The sequence below is a fragment of the Gopherus evgoodei genome, chromosome 3, assembly GCF_007399415.2.
Source record: "Gopherus evgoodei ecotype Sinaloan lineage chromosome 3, rGopEvg1_v1.p, whole genome shotgun sequence".
Classification (NCBI taxonomy): domain Eukaryota; kingdom Metazoa; phylum Chordata; order Testudines; family Testudinidae; genus Gopherus; species Gopherus evgoodei.
This window is the reverse complement of record NC_044324.1, coordinates 142175256-142190738: the sequence shown is the minus strand read 5'-3', so window position 1 is coordinate 142190738 and position 15483 is coordinate 142175256. Positions and strand designations below refer to the sequence as shown.

Genomic DNA, 15483 nt, shown 5'->3' with positions numbered 1-15483 from the left:
AGGTCTCTTAAGTTCTATCCTCTAGGCCATCCTGGTCCAGAAGTTTATAGAAATATTATTCATTGTGTATTATGAAAATGTTGTTTTTGTGTTACGCAGCCGAGAAACCTACAACGCACTTACTAATTGGTTGACGGATGCAAGGATGTTAGCAAGTCAAAATATTGTTATCATACTGTGTGGGAACAAAAAGGATCTTGATGCAGATCGTGAAGTTACTTTTTTAGAAGCATCCAGGTTTGCACAAGAAAATGGTAGGTAGTCTGTCTAATCTAGTTTGAAGATTTTGTTCACATTATTCAGCTCTTGTGTCTAAGGAGCTAATGTTTGCCCACGTACAAACCTTGTTACACTGATAACAGTATTAGAATTTTAATGCCCCTTCCCCTTTATTTAGTATTTAATACAGAGGGCTTCGCTGAAGTAAAGGGGGAGGAGGGAGGAAATTTTATTCACGGAGGCTCCCATCATGTAGTTTCCCAAGAGTTCACTTCACTGGCTTCCTTCCCCGACAACAGAAAAGGCTAAAAAGATGGCCCACAAAGCCTCCATTTTCCCAGGAATCCAGGGGAGGTTAGAACCATCCATGTAAGGACTGTGTGCCTCAGGTGCTTCATCCCCTATTTCCTGTTCCCTAATAGCATAGTTTCATTGAAGTCACACTACCAAGGATTCCCCCTACACATAACTACTCTCAGGGCCCTCTTAAAGGCGGATTCTGAACCATAGAGAAGATCCACAAAGAAAATATGGCAAAAATACAGGCAATACAGCTCCAGGATATATCTCCATAGGGCTGGGGAGAAGATGATGAATAGGATCTTCTAGCTCCCACTCCTTCCCCCTATGAGGATCCCTCTCCCATAGAGATTCTTTTGCAGATTCTTGGGGTGGGATGGTGCCACAAAGGCAGCTTCCACATGGGAGGGGTGAGATCCAGGCATAGAATTTCCCCTCCCTGCAGGGATCTGGAAGAGCATTATCGGGGGAAAAATATGAAAGTTATAGGCCAGCTGATTCTTTTCTGCGATTTAAGGGGAGAAAGGGAAGGAAAAGGGAACAGAGTTCTAAAAAACCCCAAGACCTGGTCTTAAAAATCCAGTCTTAATTGTTCTTCAGTCTCCTACATGATTTTGCTATGATCCAAAAATTGCAGGCAGTGCAACATTATGTGAGGATCTGAGTGTGGGTAGTGACTTCAAATGTTGTCTTTTTCTCACAAAGAGGAAAACAGGTAACTTGCTCTGTTAACTGGTGATAATATATAGTACAGTACTTGCTTGAAGCCACTGTGGAGCAGCATTGATTAACTTTGTCAAGGGAAGTTAAGCTTGCTGTTCTTGGAAATGTAACGTGAATGGTAGGTAGGCAGGCAACATAAGCTTCTTGTGAAGATCAGGAGGAACAAAGGCAGCCCAGCAAAGCCTATAAAGTTCCAGTCCTTTAGCCACTGGAACAAGTCAAGTTGGTATTGTCTAGCCAAAATGCAAATATGCCCTTCGTTTGGATAGTGGGAGAAGGCATCTTGGTCTACTGCTGAGAAGAATGGCACTGTTTTCCTGCTCTTGCCTCCCCTTCCCATTCCCGCATAATCTGCTAGCCACTCTCCTTCCACCTGTAAAACTAATCTTTCATAAGTAGACATTTTATTGAGGACTGGATTTTCTGAATGGCATGTTCATGCTTGCACTCTCGCGCTCGTGGTCTCACAAAAAAAAAATTGAATTTTATAACTGAAAGGTGAGGGGAGAATGTTACCAGGTAAAGTTCACTTCAGAGGACTGGATAGAGATGCAGTAAACTTCCAGTTAATTGCCTTGCTATCATATTTGACTTCTGGATAAAGTGTTAAGCTGAATTTTCATCCAAGAACTAGATGCTCATGCTGTAGAGCCAATATGCAGCCTTTTGTAGTCTAGAACAACATTTTTTAATTTATGTATGATCAAATAGCTATTTGGTGAATGTAATGTTATTTGTGGCCTATTTGGGAAATATTAGCCATTGATTTAATCATCTCTTCTTCCTTTATAGGTGCTCAAAATAAGTATGTATTAGGTTTGTCTTGGAACTGCTTCATAGTTTGGTGCTCACATCACCGTTTCCTCTCTGTCAGCATGCTTGCAGCTTTTTAGGGCATTCTTTTAAATTTTTCACTGGAAAACAGTTGCGCTGAATAACAGCGTGGTGCATTAAAGGGACATAGAACACAATCAGTTAAAGAATCCATATCTATATTACTAAAACCTTCTTGATAAATCTAATGTCTTACCATAAATATTGGCTGATTTTTGTACTCCACTTGCTTTGAACAGTAGAACTAGATGGGCCGGTGCAGTTGGCTTCATATTCTGGTTCCTGTGTACAAGCACAATGCTGTTGCTTTTGAGTTTCCAGCACTTGAGAGAGAATGTTTAAATCTCAAACCAAAAACCGTTTCAGTTACACGTAATCATGACTACGTCAATGTTCAGTATGTTCTCGGACTCCTCCCTTCAGAACCTAATTATTTTTTGGAGAAGGTGGGGGAGGCTAAACTGCTTCAGTGTCTCACTTAAAAATTGCTTCTGTTTAAAAGAAATCTTACTATTCTGACAAACTTTTTTCTTGTTTCGAGTACTGCAACGGAGCATTTCAAAGTTTTAATGACCTGAGATTTTATTTTTCTGGCATCAAATGCAGAGCTGATGTTTTTGGAAACAAGTGCACTAACCGGGGAGAATGTTGAAGAAGCCTTTGTACAGTGTGCAAGAAAAATACTTAATAAAATTGAATCAGGTAAATTGGAATAAAGATTATTATTAAGTTAGAATGTATTTTCACTTGTCCCATAGTGAAAACTCCAGTATCTCTCAGCTTTGGAATTTCCTTATAGTAAAAGTTTAGTCACAGTGCATGAGTAAATCTGTGGATACAGTTACTTGTAATAGATTAAATGTATACATTCTGTTGTTAGAAAGGGACTTTTTTTGTTTTGTTTATCCACTTCTTGCCTCTCCATATATGTTAACAGGAATGAACATTAAATTTAATTGCATTCATCAAAAGGAGGATGTACCCCCATATAGTTTCTTAACGTTAGACTTAATATTCAGCTTTCTGGTTGCAGGCTGCATGCTCTGTAGCCTTCTTGGTCTTCACAACTACAGAGCCTCTGAATTAGGAATATTTAAGTTTTAGCAGCTTTCTATGCTGCATCACTATCCTAGCAGACATGACTCTTCAGATGACTTTTGCACTTGCTTTTATATAGGTAGGGAATAATAATATCAAGGTGATTAAACAGATCCTGTACTAAGCATTTCAGACCTTTCGTTGTTAGAAGTGCTCTAATTGAACTGCATGGCTTCTGGCTGAGGCCAATTTACTCATTTATATTTTTGCAGGCTCCAGAACACACAAGGTGCCTCACAGTACAAGTGAGACTTGGTTGTGGTAATAGTCATTGCAGCAAATCCACTTTCTAGTCTACTCTAGTTGGTGCCTCCATAAAATCACTTTTAAAATTGACAAAACCAGGAAGCTCAGTCTAGTAGGAGCCAGTTTCCATGTTTTGAATTCCAGGGACATATTTTGAATGTTCAGGAACTTTTTGGTGTAAATTCCTCTACCTTTTTAACTCAATCAAGGCCAAAACCATTTTTTTAATTCATATTTTAAACGGAAATGGAGCAAAACAGAGAGCTCAAGGCTAGTGTGTCAAACTGATCGATCTGTCCCTGGTTTGCTGTGGTACTTTTGATCCTTCTTTGGTTGAAAATATCCTGATCCTTCTTTGTTTGAAAACTAATATATAAAATTGGGTCTCTTTTTTCAGAATGAAATTGGAACTATAAAGCCAACATTTAGTTATTTTGGACTTTAACTACCTCTATAAGGGAAAAGACCTCTTGCTGTAGTCGGTCTAAGGGCTTGTCTGCACAGGGGAGTTAGTGCACAGTAAGCTAGAGTGTGAATTTAAAGTGCATTAGCTATTTTGCACAAATCTCCCCATGTGGACACACACTCTACTGCACACTAAGGCTGCATCTACATTACACACCACTTTCAGTGGCACGTAGTATACATGTAGCTAAATGTCACTGGGGAAGGCGCACTGCATCCACACTGCAATGCATAGCCACCCAAGTTCATGAAAACTTCTGGGAGAGGGGAGGCCAAGAGAAAAGGCTTCAGCTGCTCCCTGCTGCCAGAGCCTTTCCTTGCTGCCTCCACCCCATCAAAGCCTTTCCTCGCCACTGTGAAAGCGTAACCCTTTCCCTGCTGCCACCCCCCCAACCCCACCAGAGCCTTTTCCTGCTGCTGGAATCTTTCCCTGCAGAGGAGAAGGGCTCCAACAGCAGAACCTGGCAGCCTTTCCCTGCTGTCAGAGCTTTGTACTGCAGAGGGAAAGGCTCAAGCAGCAGGACACTACACTGCTACTTTTAGCAGTGTAGATGGGAGGCACAGCTTGGGCCAGTAGAGAACATGTAAGGAATGTACTCCAGGTACATAGCCACACCCTTCACGTGTGTCACTCTTACTGATTTAATCCATGCTTCACCATCTGCACTGCTGTTTATACTCGGAGGGCTGTGTGTGTATGCCCACTGCCAAAAAAAAATCCTTCAGTGTAGAGAGACACTGCACTTTGGACAGGCAGAGAAAGCTACTATGCACAAAGGCACTTTTTTTTTTTTAGTGCACAGTGTAAGTGTTCACATAGCAGCTAGTGAGTACTAGTTCCCTATGGGCTTTTTCCTCATGTAGATAAGCCCTAACTCACGGCTTCAGTTCTGTTCAGGGGCTGGACAATTTGAAACTACTGTGGGAAATGAGAGATGGAATTATCTGAATGATAAAGAACTGGATCACTGTTTTATAACTGGGATAGGGAAACATAAATGCTAATAACTTTATCTAGTGTTAGCTGTTTTTACTTGTCCTCACTTATAGATAAACAGATTACAACTTATAAGGCCATTTTCTTTCTCATCAGGTGAACTGGATCCAGAAAGGATGGGCTCAGGAATTCAGTATGGAGATGCTGCCTTGAGACAGCTGAGATCCCCACGTAGAGCACAGGCTCAAAGTGCTCAAGAGTGTGGCTGTTAAAAAAACACAACAAAACAAACTAAACACTTGTTCTAGAAACAAAAGGTAAGCCGTAGAAACTGAGAATAAGCATCTTTGGTAGGTTGTTCTACCTCATTAGTGTATTGTATTGATGCCTCCATACAGAGCCTTCATATTTTGTGGTGTTGGACTTTTTCATGGCTAACCTTTTTAATGATGGTTTTTTGAGATAGCAAGGTGGGGTCTCTCCCCTCCCCCCTTGCCTCCAGTATGAGGGAGACTTGCTTGCACTTAGCTGGATGTCTGATCCCTGACACCACCAGCCTGTAAAAATCTGCTCAGAGTGCAGTGGCAGTCACAAAAGATATGTTAGGAATGGGATAGATAAGACAATAAATATGGTAATGCCACTGTATAAATGCATGGCACACCCACACCTCGAATACTGTCTGCCGTTCTGGTTATCCCATGTCAAAAAGATATATTGAGGTTGGAAAAAGTACAAACGAGTGCAGCAAAACTTATTAGAGGTAAGCAACAGCTTCCAGTCTTTTTAATCTCTTCTCATATGGAACTGTTCACCTTAGACAAGAGGTGACCAAGGGAGGAATATGATAGAGGTCTGTAAAATCATGAGTAGTGTGGTGAAAATGAATAAGGAAGTATTTTTTACCCCTTCATGTAACACAGGAACCAGATGTCACCCAATGAAATTGATAGGCAGCAGGTTTAAAACAAACATAAGAAAGTGCTTCTTTACACTGCGCATAGTCAGTATGTTGAACTCATTGCTAGGGGATATTGTGAAGGATAGAAATATAACTGGGTTCAAAAAATAATTAGCTAAATTCATGGAGGATAGGTCTATCCATGGCTATTAGCTAAGAAAGGAGGGGATGGAACCCCATGCTCTGGGTGTCCCTAAATCTGACTGCCAGAAGCTGGGACTAGATGACAGGATGTATCACTTGATGTTCTGTTTCATTCCCTCTGAAGCATCTGGCACCAGCCACTATCTAAAGACAGGATTCTGGACTAGGTGCACCATTGGTCTGAGCCATATGGCCATTCTTATGTTCCTTTTACTTTGCAAGTTCATAATAGGTGTACTCCAGTCCCCAAGTTCTTTTGATGTGTTCCTGTAGTGTCCACTTCCTTATCTAGTGAACACTCATTGAAATACCAGGTCTGTGGTCCCCAAGGGAACAGTGTACACACTAGCTTATATGATGCAGTTCAGGATCAACACCTTGCTTAACCTCAGTAATGAGATATAGTGAAAACAACAATAGGCTTATTATCAAAGATTCAAGAGACGGTAAATAATGGATAAAGGGCTACATAAACAATTACATGCTTTCTAGGTACTAAACTTAAGTATTAGGTTAAACTTCTGTCTAATGAAGTCTTATCTGAACCAGAGTCATTTGCAGCTTCTTTAACCGAGGCTGGTTATGATCCTTTTTTCCTGAATGTAAATGCACTGCCCATTTACTTCCTAGGTGCAGGATAAGTGGGTATCTTCCTTGCCTTCTTCTTATATCACCAACATTCATTGTCTGTATTTAGAGACAGTATACCCATATCACTTGTTTTTCCTTTCTGCTCTGTTGACTTGCACATCTCTCTGACTTCGTATGTAAATGTGCATCCATTGTGTTAACTTAAAATGCTTAATTTACGAGGCAGAGGCAGGTGACTAAACATGTTTTGTCTGACAGCACACCTGTTTTTCCATCTCTGTGATACAGAATCTAAGAACTTATTTTCAGTACCCATACATAGCTCTTCATGGTGTCTGTACATACATTTCACAACAATAACAATGACCGGCATGAGCCTAGATTTCATTTAAGACCTCGCATAACATTCTTTGGTGAACCAGAACCTATGTATCATGATCAGGATATTTTTGTAACCTCCTTGCCAGTTAGCATTGAGGGGTTCTTGGGTTGCAAAACCGTATAATAGAGTAAAGTTATAAGCAAAGTTCATTTGTGCTGCCATTAACCTTTTCAAGTAGAGGTAGGTTCCATGTGTCAACTCTTTGTTGAAATATGAAATGGTTATTTTTATTCCATAGAATTTCTCAATCAAAAGACCTGCCCTTTGGACTCTTCTGCTGCCATGAAATGTGTTCTGATTTTTCAATAGACATTTGTACTGTACAGAAGTGCAAACAATTTCCATGGTGTCATAAGAAAATGCTTCTAGAAATCAGAATTCAAAAAAAATAGGGTACATTTCCATATCTATCAAACTTTTTTCATAATCAGTTTTTTGAAAGTAAATGTTTAAAGATCAAACTTGGTCTTTAAAATGAGTTAAAATACAATATATGGTTCCAAACATTCTCCTCTTCCTTGCAGGAAGACTAGTTTTTGGTGTCTTGCATCCCTTCTTATGACTTGAGCAGAAATGCAGCAAATGCTTCTTCCTTTTTGCTGGATTAAGATAGTTACCTCTTCAAGCTGTTGTCTACGGTCATTTTCAGCATATGGAGGAGAGCCAGTCTGACACATGTCTCTGGGAGACAGAAAGGGAGGCTGGAATGAAACATCCCTTGCTCTCCTTTCAGGAGTTCTCAAGCAGACTGTGGAAATAAGAGGCATGTTCCAATGAAGATCAGCAGCTGATTTTCCTCCTCCCTCCCCTCCCCCACCAAGAATGCCTGACTGTTTCCTGCCTGCTCTTTGCGTGGCTCTTGAAAGCAAAAAGGAAGGCAATGAGCTGTGTTTGGCCAGCCCTTCTTAGAATCAGAGTTGATGCTTCCCAACTCTGGAGATGTGCCAGGCTGGAGAGGGAGAGCTGTTGATAGACCAGCCTGTTTCCTCTCCTCCTTCCAGTAGCACACAGGAGCTTAAAGATGGGTCGAAAGCAGATGCTCTTCTTTAGGGAGCTCAGCAAGCTGGTTTGTTTGCTTAACTTCCTCAGGAGCACTTCTCCCACTCTCCAGTTTCCTTCAACTATCTAGGGTTTTCTTGAGGGCTTTTTTCATCTAGCTGTCCATCCAACATAAGAACGGCCATACTTGGTCAGACACAGGGTCCAGCTAGCCCAGTATCCTATCTTCCAACAGTGCCCAATGCCAGGTGCCCTAGAGGGAATGACCAGAACAAATAATCAAGTGCTCCATCCTGTCGCCCATTCCCAGCTTCTGGTAAACGGGCTAGGGACACCGTCCCTGACCATCCTGTAAAATAGCCATTGATGGACCTATCTTCCATGAATTTATCTAATTTTTTTTAACCTTGTTATAGTCTTGGCCTTCACAACATCCTCTGGCAAAGAGTTCCACAGGTTGTGCACTATGTGAAGAAATACTTCCTTGTTTTTTGTGTCTTCCAAGCTGAAAAGTCAGTCTTATTAATTTCTCCTCCTATGGAAGCCATTCCACACCCTTTATCACTTTTGTGCCCTTTTCTGAACTTTTTCCAATTTCAATATTTTTTTTTGAGATGGGATGACCACATCTGCACGCAGTATTCAAGATGTGGGCGTACTATGGATTTATAGAGGCAATATATTTTCTCTCATTATCTATCCCTTTCTTAATGATTCCCAACATTCAGTTTGCTTTTTTGACTGCTGCTGCACATTGATTGGATGTTTTTCAGAGAACTATCCACAATGACTCCCAAATCTTTCTTGAGTAGTAACTGCTAATTTAGACCCCATCAATGTATATGTATGGTTGGGATTATGTTTTCCAAGGTGCATTACTTTGCATTTATCAACATTGAATTTCATCTGCCATTTGTTGCCCAGTCACCCAGTTTTGAGAGATTTTTATAGCTCCTTTGCAGTGTATCTGAAAACTCTCATTTATTCCTACCCTTTGTTTCCTATCTTTTAACCAGTTTACCAGTCCATGAGAGGACCTTCCCTTTTATCCCATGACTGCTTACTTTGAAGAGCCTTTGAGGGACCTTGTCAACAGCTTTCTGAAAATCTAAGCACACTATATCCACTGAATCACCTTGTCCACATGCTTATTGACTCCTTGAAAGAATTCTAGTAGATTGAGCCATGATCTCCCTTTACAAAAACCATGTTGACTCTTCCCCAACAAATTCTGTTCTTCTGCATCTTACAATTTTGTTTTTATTATAGTTTCAACCAGTTTGGCTGGTACTGAAGTCAGGCTTACTGGCCTGCAATTGCTGGGATCACCTCTGGAGCCCTTCTTAAAAATTGGTGTCACATTAGCTATCCTCCAGTCATTTGGTACAGAAGCAAATTTAAATGATAGGTTACAGACTATAGTAAGTAGTTCCACAATTTCACGTTTGAGTTCCTCAGAACTCTTTGATGAATACCTTCTGGTCCTGGTGACTTCTTGCTGTTTATCAGTTTGTTGCAAAACCACCTCTAATGACACCTTAATCTGGGACAATTCTAAGATTTGTCATCTAAAAAGAATGGCTCAGATTTGGGAATCTCCCTCGCTGAATTCATTTAGTTTCTCCGCAACGGCCTCATCATTCTTGAGTTCTCCTTTAGAATCACAGAATATCAGGGTTGGAAGGGACCTCAGCAGGTCATCTAGTCCAACCCCCTGCTCAAAGCAGGACCAATCCCCAGACAGATTTTTACCCCAGTTCCCTAAATGGCCCCCTGGGTTTAGCAGGCCAATGCTCAAACCACTGAGCAACTCAATCGTCCAGTGGCCCCACTGGTTGTTTAGCAGGCTTCCTGCTTCTGATACAATTAAAAAAATGTTGCCATTATGTTTTGAGTCTGTGGCTAACTGTTCTTCACATTCTTTTTTTGGCCTTCCTAATTATATTTTTACACTTCCTTTACCAGAGTTTATGCTCCTTTCTAGTTTTCTCACAGCAATTTACCTTCTACCTTTTAACAGATGCCTTTTTGCCTCTCCTTGCTTCTTTTGCTTTGTTTAGCCGTGGTGGCACTTTTTTGGTTTTCTTACTGTTTTTTAATTTGGGTATACATTTAAGTTGAGCCTCTATTATGGGGTCTTTGAAAGGTTTCCATGTAGCCTGCAGGGTTTTCACTTTTGGTGCTGTACCTTTTAATTTCTGTTTAACCTCCTCATTTTTTGTGTAGTTCCCCTTTCTGAAATTAAATGCTACAGTGTTTGGTTGCTGTGGGGTTTTCCCTGCCACCAGGATGATAAATTTAATAATATTATGGTCGCTATTACCAAGCGGTCCAGGTGTATTCACCTCTTGGACCAGATCCTGTGCTCTACTTAGTCCTAAATCAAGAATGGCCTCTCCTCATGTGGGTTCCAGGACTAGGCTCTCCAAGATGCTTTTAAGGTGTCAAGAAACTTTCTCTGCATCCTATCCTGAGGTGACATGTACCCAGTCAATATGGGGATAGTTGAAGTTCCCCGTTATTGAGTTTTTTTATTTTAATAGCCTCCCTAATCTCCCTGACCATTTCAGTCACAGTCACCATTACTGGTCAGGTGGTCAGTAATATATCCCTACTGCTATATTCTTATAATTAGAGTATGGAATTACTGTCCATAGAGATTCTGTGGTACAGTTTGGTTCATTTTAAGATTTTTACTTCATTTGATTCTATGCTTTTTTACATATAGTGCCACTCCCCCACCAGCACGACCTGTTCTGTCCTTCCGATATATTTTGTACCCTGGTATTACTGTATCCCATTAATTATCCTCATTCCACCAAGTGTCTGTGGTGCTTATTATATCAATATTTTAATTTAATATGAGGCATTCTAGTTCACCCATCTTATTATTTTGACTTCTAGCATTGGTATATAAGCACTCTAAAAACTTGTCACATTTTAGATGTCTACAATTACACGATGTAATTGAATGGGACTTGCTTTCATTTGACTATTTCTCATCAGATCCTACCTGTATTATATCTTCCATCCTCTCCTCCATTACTAGGATATAGAGAATCTCCATCCTCCTCCTAAGGGATGTCTCTGTCAGAATCACATGCTCCTCCACGCCTGTTGGCTTTCCCCCAGCCTTTAAAATTAAAAAGGTAATTGAGGAGTTTTTAAACAAAGTGCCAGTAATTTGGTTCCATTTTGGTTTAGGTAAAGCCCATCCTTCCTGTACAGGCTCCCCCTTTCCCAAAAGTTTCCCCCAGTTCCTAATAAATCTGAACCCCTCCTCCCTACACCATTGTCTCATCCACATATTGAGACCGTGTAGTTCTGCCTGTCTCACTGGACCTGCACGTGGAAGCATTTCAGAATATGCTACCGTGGCGGTCCTGGATTTCAATCTCCTACCTAGCAGCCTAAATTTGGCCTCCAGGACACACCTCCTGTCGTTCCCATGTCATTGGTACCTACATGTACCATGACCACTGGCTCCTCCCCAGCACTACACACTAGTATGTCTAGATGTCTCGAGAGATCTGCAACCTTCGCACCAGGCAGACAAGTCCCCATGCGGTTCTCCTGGTCATCGCAAACCCAGCTATCTGTTTCTAATGATGGAATCGCCCATTCCTAATACCTGTCTCTTCCTAATAACTGGAGTTCCCTCCCCTGGAGAGAGATCTTCAATGCAAGAGGATACCACAACATCATCTGGAAGGAGGGTCCCAAATGCAAGATCGTTTTCTTTGTTCAGTTGTCTGTCCTCCTTCCCTGAGACATTCATCATCAATAGCACAGAGGCTGTCAGACTGGAGGTGGAATCATTCTACTGTGTCCTGGAAAGTCTCATCTGTGTACCTCTCTGTGTCCTCCTTAGCTCCTCCAGCTTAGCCACCCTGGTCTCCAAAGCCCGTACATGGTCTCTGAGGGCCAGAGTTCCTTGTACCAAATATGCACATACGCCACCTGCCCATAGGGCAAGTAATCAATACATGCTGCATTTGGTGCAATAAACAGATGGTTTTTGAAGAAAGCCACCAACTTGCTCTGAGCTGCAGATGTATTAAAAATAAAACTGGTCTTTGAAACACAATAACTGGATTATTTTCTCTGCATTCATTTTGGCCTGAGTGGGATACAGTATGAGTAGTACACATCCTCCTCATTCAAGCTGCTAGCAGAAATCTGAGCAGAGGAGGTTGAAACTTAAGAGCAAAGTTTTAAACATTTGCAAATACTGATTTCTTAAATCAACTGTCATCCATAAATCTTAAAATGAAACTTTCTATTCCTAATGTAATCTGTGAGTTAGCAATCCCTAAATCAAAGGGCTTTGTGCCCTTTAAATGAAGGAAAACTGGAAGGATGCAGCTTGCAGGATCCTGAGTTTACAAATGGCTTGAATGCATCCATCTGAAGTCCCAGGAACTTCAATGTGGCTCTGCAAGGGTATATGTCCGCAGAGCCAATTGCAGGATTTGAGCCTTTTTATTCCTAAACTTAGATTACATTTCATAAAATGTTCACACAATAATTTGTTTGTGTTTTTCAGATGTCCATGCAATTGGTGTTTGTAGCAACAACTGACACAGCTTGAAGGCTATGCAGGTTTTTTAAAACATCTTTACTACTGTATGTGAACAGAAAAACCACTGCTGGAAAAACAGAACGGTATGGTGGTAGGCAGGAATGTGCATATGACATAGCAGACTGCAAAACAAATACTTCAGTGGACAGTACTAAGACTCACCTATATGTAAACATTTTCCGTTACATATTTTTGTCATTCACCTTTAAAGTATTGCTGTATACTGTATATAATGTAATAGTAAATTTCCAAAGCATGATATACTTATGTTTGATATAATAAATGTTGCACTAAAAGCAATTATATTTTATTTTTTTAATCATATTAACTAAAACTTTGTTAACTGAGTTAGGCTTTATCATGTTTGTGTTAATTGCACAGTAGGTTATATTTATGACCTGAAATACAAAGCCACGACACTGTCAGTGATTTTCCTACTTCACTACGTTTGCCACATTCTACAAGGTGTTTACATAATCCATTCTAGAATTACGGTGAGGACATTACCTAAGTTTACTAATCCTGTCAAATTTGGAGTGGACGTTTCTAGTGAAGTGCATCTGTCCTGTTTTCTGACAATTCTTAAATTTTCTCTCAACTGTATTTTTTCCCTACTTTGTAGGTTAAAAATGCTGCTGCTAAGTCTCTGAAATGACAGTTGTCTGACCTTAGATCTTGGAAGTTTCTTATCTGTGCTTTCTGGATCTTTTCTTTTCCTTTTCTATTTCTGTTGTATAGAAGTGGGGGGCCAATGAGGTAGGTTTGTTTGTTTTTTTAGTAAAACTGTATCTTCTGTTTACTGCTGTGTGAGTCCATGAAAGATCACCACAATGATTTCTCGTGTGTCTATATGAGAGAGCCGTTTCTATAAGATATTGCTTAATCTCGTTGGACTGCACTTCTCAAAGATGCTTTAGCTACTAATAAAGCAATCTGCTATAAAAAGTCTGTTCAGTGAAAATACCTGTTCAGTGAGGCCAAGTGTTTCAAACGTACAGTACCTAGAAAGTGCAACTAACGCTGCTGAATGTGGAATTTTCATTAAAATGTATTTTAAATCTTCTAAAAATCTATAATGGTATTATAGGAATTTAAACAAGGGCTTGATGGTCCTAATTGGAGGGTCTCTTCATACAAGTCTCCCCTCTGGCCTGGAATAAGGTGCCATCCTCCCTGTTGTCAGATCCCGCTGAGGGTATTTCATAATGTTGGATTTATATACATGAGGAAATGGAATATAGGTGGGCTACATGCATTTTTCTCTCTGCCCCTGGAAACTATTAGGTATTCAGCTTGTCATATTAACTTTAGTTCATAGTTTAGGATGTTGGAACCTCTCTCCTGACTTCTTTATTGTGGGGCAGAACAGTCAGCACAGGAAATCCTGTTGTCATGGCTCCATTAGAGCTATACTTAGGTGGTAGGAGAGAGTCCAATGACAGCATGAAGCCTAGGTGGCTACATCACTCTCCAGGAGTGGTGGGAAATCTCTGTAGCTTTTGTATTACCCCCTCTCCACAGGTCCTTAAGTGGCATTTCTGAAAGGAATGTAATAAGGAGAGGGTAGAAAGGTTTCTTATGAATGTAAATCCAGAATAATTCCATTGATCTTAAGTTATACTAGTGTAACTGAACGGCATTTGGCCTAAGAAACCTAGTAACATAAAGATTATTTCTTAGACATCTGTTACAATTTCATGGGCAAAAACTGCATTATTGATGGATACCTGAATCCTCACTTGATAAAGAACACAAATGGAATTTAAATATTAAAATTAAATTATAGGGCTATAATTCCAGATGGTATTGGCAGCACAAAAGCACACACAGAGTGCTTCAGGTAGATTCTAGAGCCCCTCAATGGAATTCTAATCCTGCATTTAAAAATAGTCCATGGTGAGGCTTGGTTCAGTTTAGACAGAGACCCACACCCTTTTGGAAAAATTGAAACTGAATGTAAAAGCACAAGGATTAAATAGAATCACTTGACCATGCTTTATAAAGGAAAAGTCACTCTTTTGGAGTCTTTGCAGGCCATTAATCCAAGTAGCTTTGTATGATATCCCTCTCAATCAAGAGTCGGCATGCAGCATTAGACTTAAATGACATGTAGAAAAAACTCATTGTATTACTCCTGTAGGGAATTCTGCACCAAAAACATAAATGAATTCTGCATGCAATATTTATAATTCTGCAAAATTCTACATATTGTCAAAATAATACACTAATCACACCAGCTTCAATTATTTTAGTAATTTATTTCAAAATACCTATGAGCAAGTGTGTCTGTAACAATACAGACTACAAAAAAGGTTCAGGAAATGCTTTTTGACAAATAGATTTTTTACTAGGCATATTTAACCCAAACTCTGCGTAATTCATTTAAATGACAATACTGAACTATATTTCCCCCCCACCCGAGGAAGCAGTTCAAAGGCTTGGGGGAGTCAAGGGTAATGGAGGCACTTAGGGAGAGGAAAGTAAACTGCTGGGAGGGAGCCTGGATGTGAATTTAAAGGGTTTTCTGGGTATGGGTAGGAAAAGTATGGAACCGGGCTGGGGCATGGAGGCAGCTTGTTAGGGAGTGTCTCCACACACTGCCAAGAGAGTCCTTTTTACCATTCAATCTGCCCCCTCCCCATGTGTGTCTGTGCCCCCATGCTCCATTCCCCTTCCCCCCTGTAGCTCTGCACCCCGCTCCCCCATGTCCCTGTGCCTTCACTCCCATTCAGCCCCTGCCCTAGTCTGTCCTTCCCCCACTAGCCCTTATGAGCCCCTATCTGACCCCTGCCCCCGAGCAGGCCATCTCCCTGTATCTCCTGACCTGGTCCAACAGGCACTGTGAAGAAGGTAGGCTCTTTCTCTTTCTCTTCCCCCTGTCCTGGCTGGGGCTTGCCAGGAGCAGCTGCTGTGCTCTAGCACCACATTGCCCTCTGGTGGGCAAAAATGCAGCAACTTTTCAGCAGAAGCTATTTTCTACCAAAACATTTTTTAAAATATGT

At 40.7% G+C, this 15483-nt stretch overlaps 1 protein-coding gene across 2 annotated transcripts in view; it reads left to right on the top strand.

Annotated features, from left to right (window-relative positions):
* The window catches only part of RAB4A (RAB4A, member RAS oncogene family), a 29468-nt gene extending 16687 nt beyond the window's left edge, over nt 1-12781 (top strand). The window contains exons 5-8 of one of the 2 annotated variants that reach the window (XM_030556880.1): nt 100-254; nt 2683-2778; nt 4979-5139; nt 12446-12781. In XM_030556880.1, coding sequence (XP_030412740.1) covers nt 100-254; nt 2683-2778; nt 4979-5094 — 367 coding nt within the window. In that variant the 3' untranslated portion in view covers nt 5095-5139; nt 12446-12781. The remainder of the gene's footprint in view (nt 1-99; nt 255-2682; nt 2779-4978; nt 5140-12445) is intronic. The other variant, XM_030556881.1, reaches the window with a different exon arrangement.
* The last annotated feature ends 2702 nt before the right edge of the window (nt 12782-15483 follow it).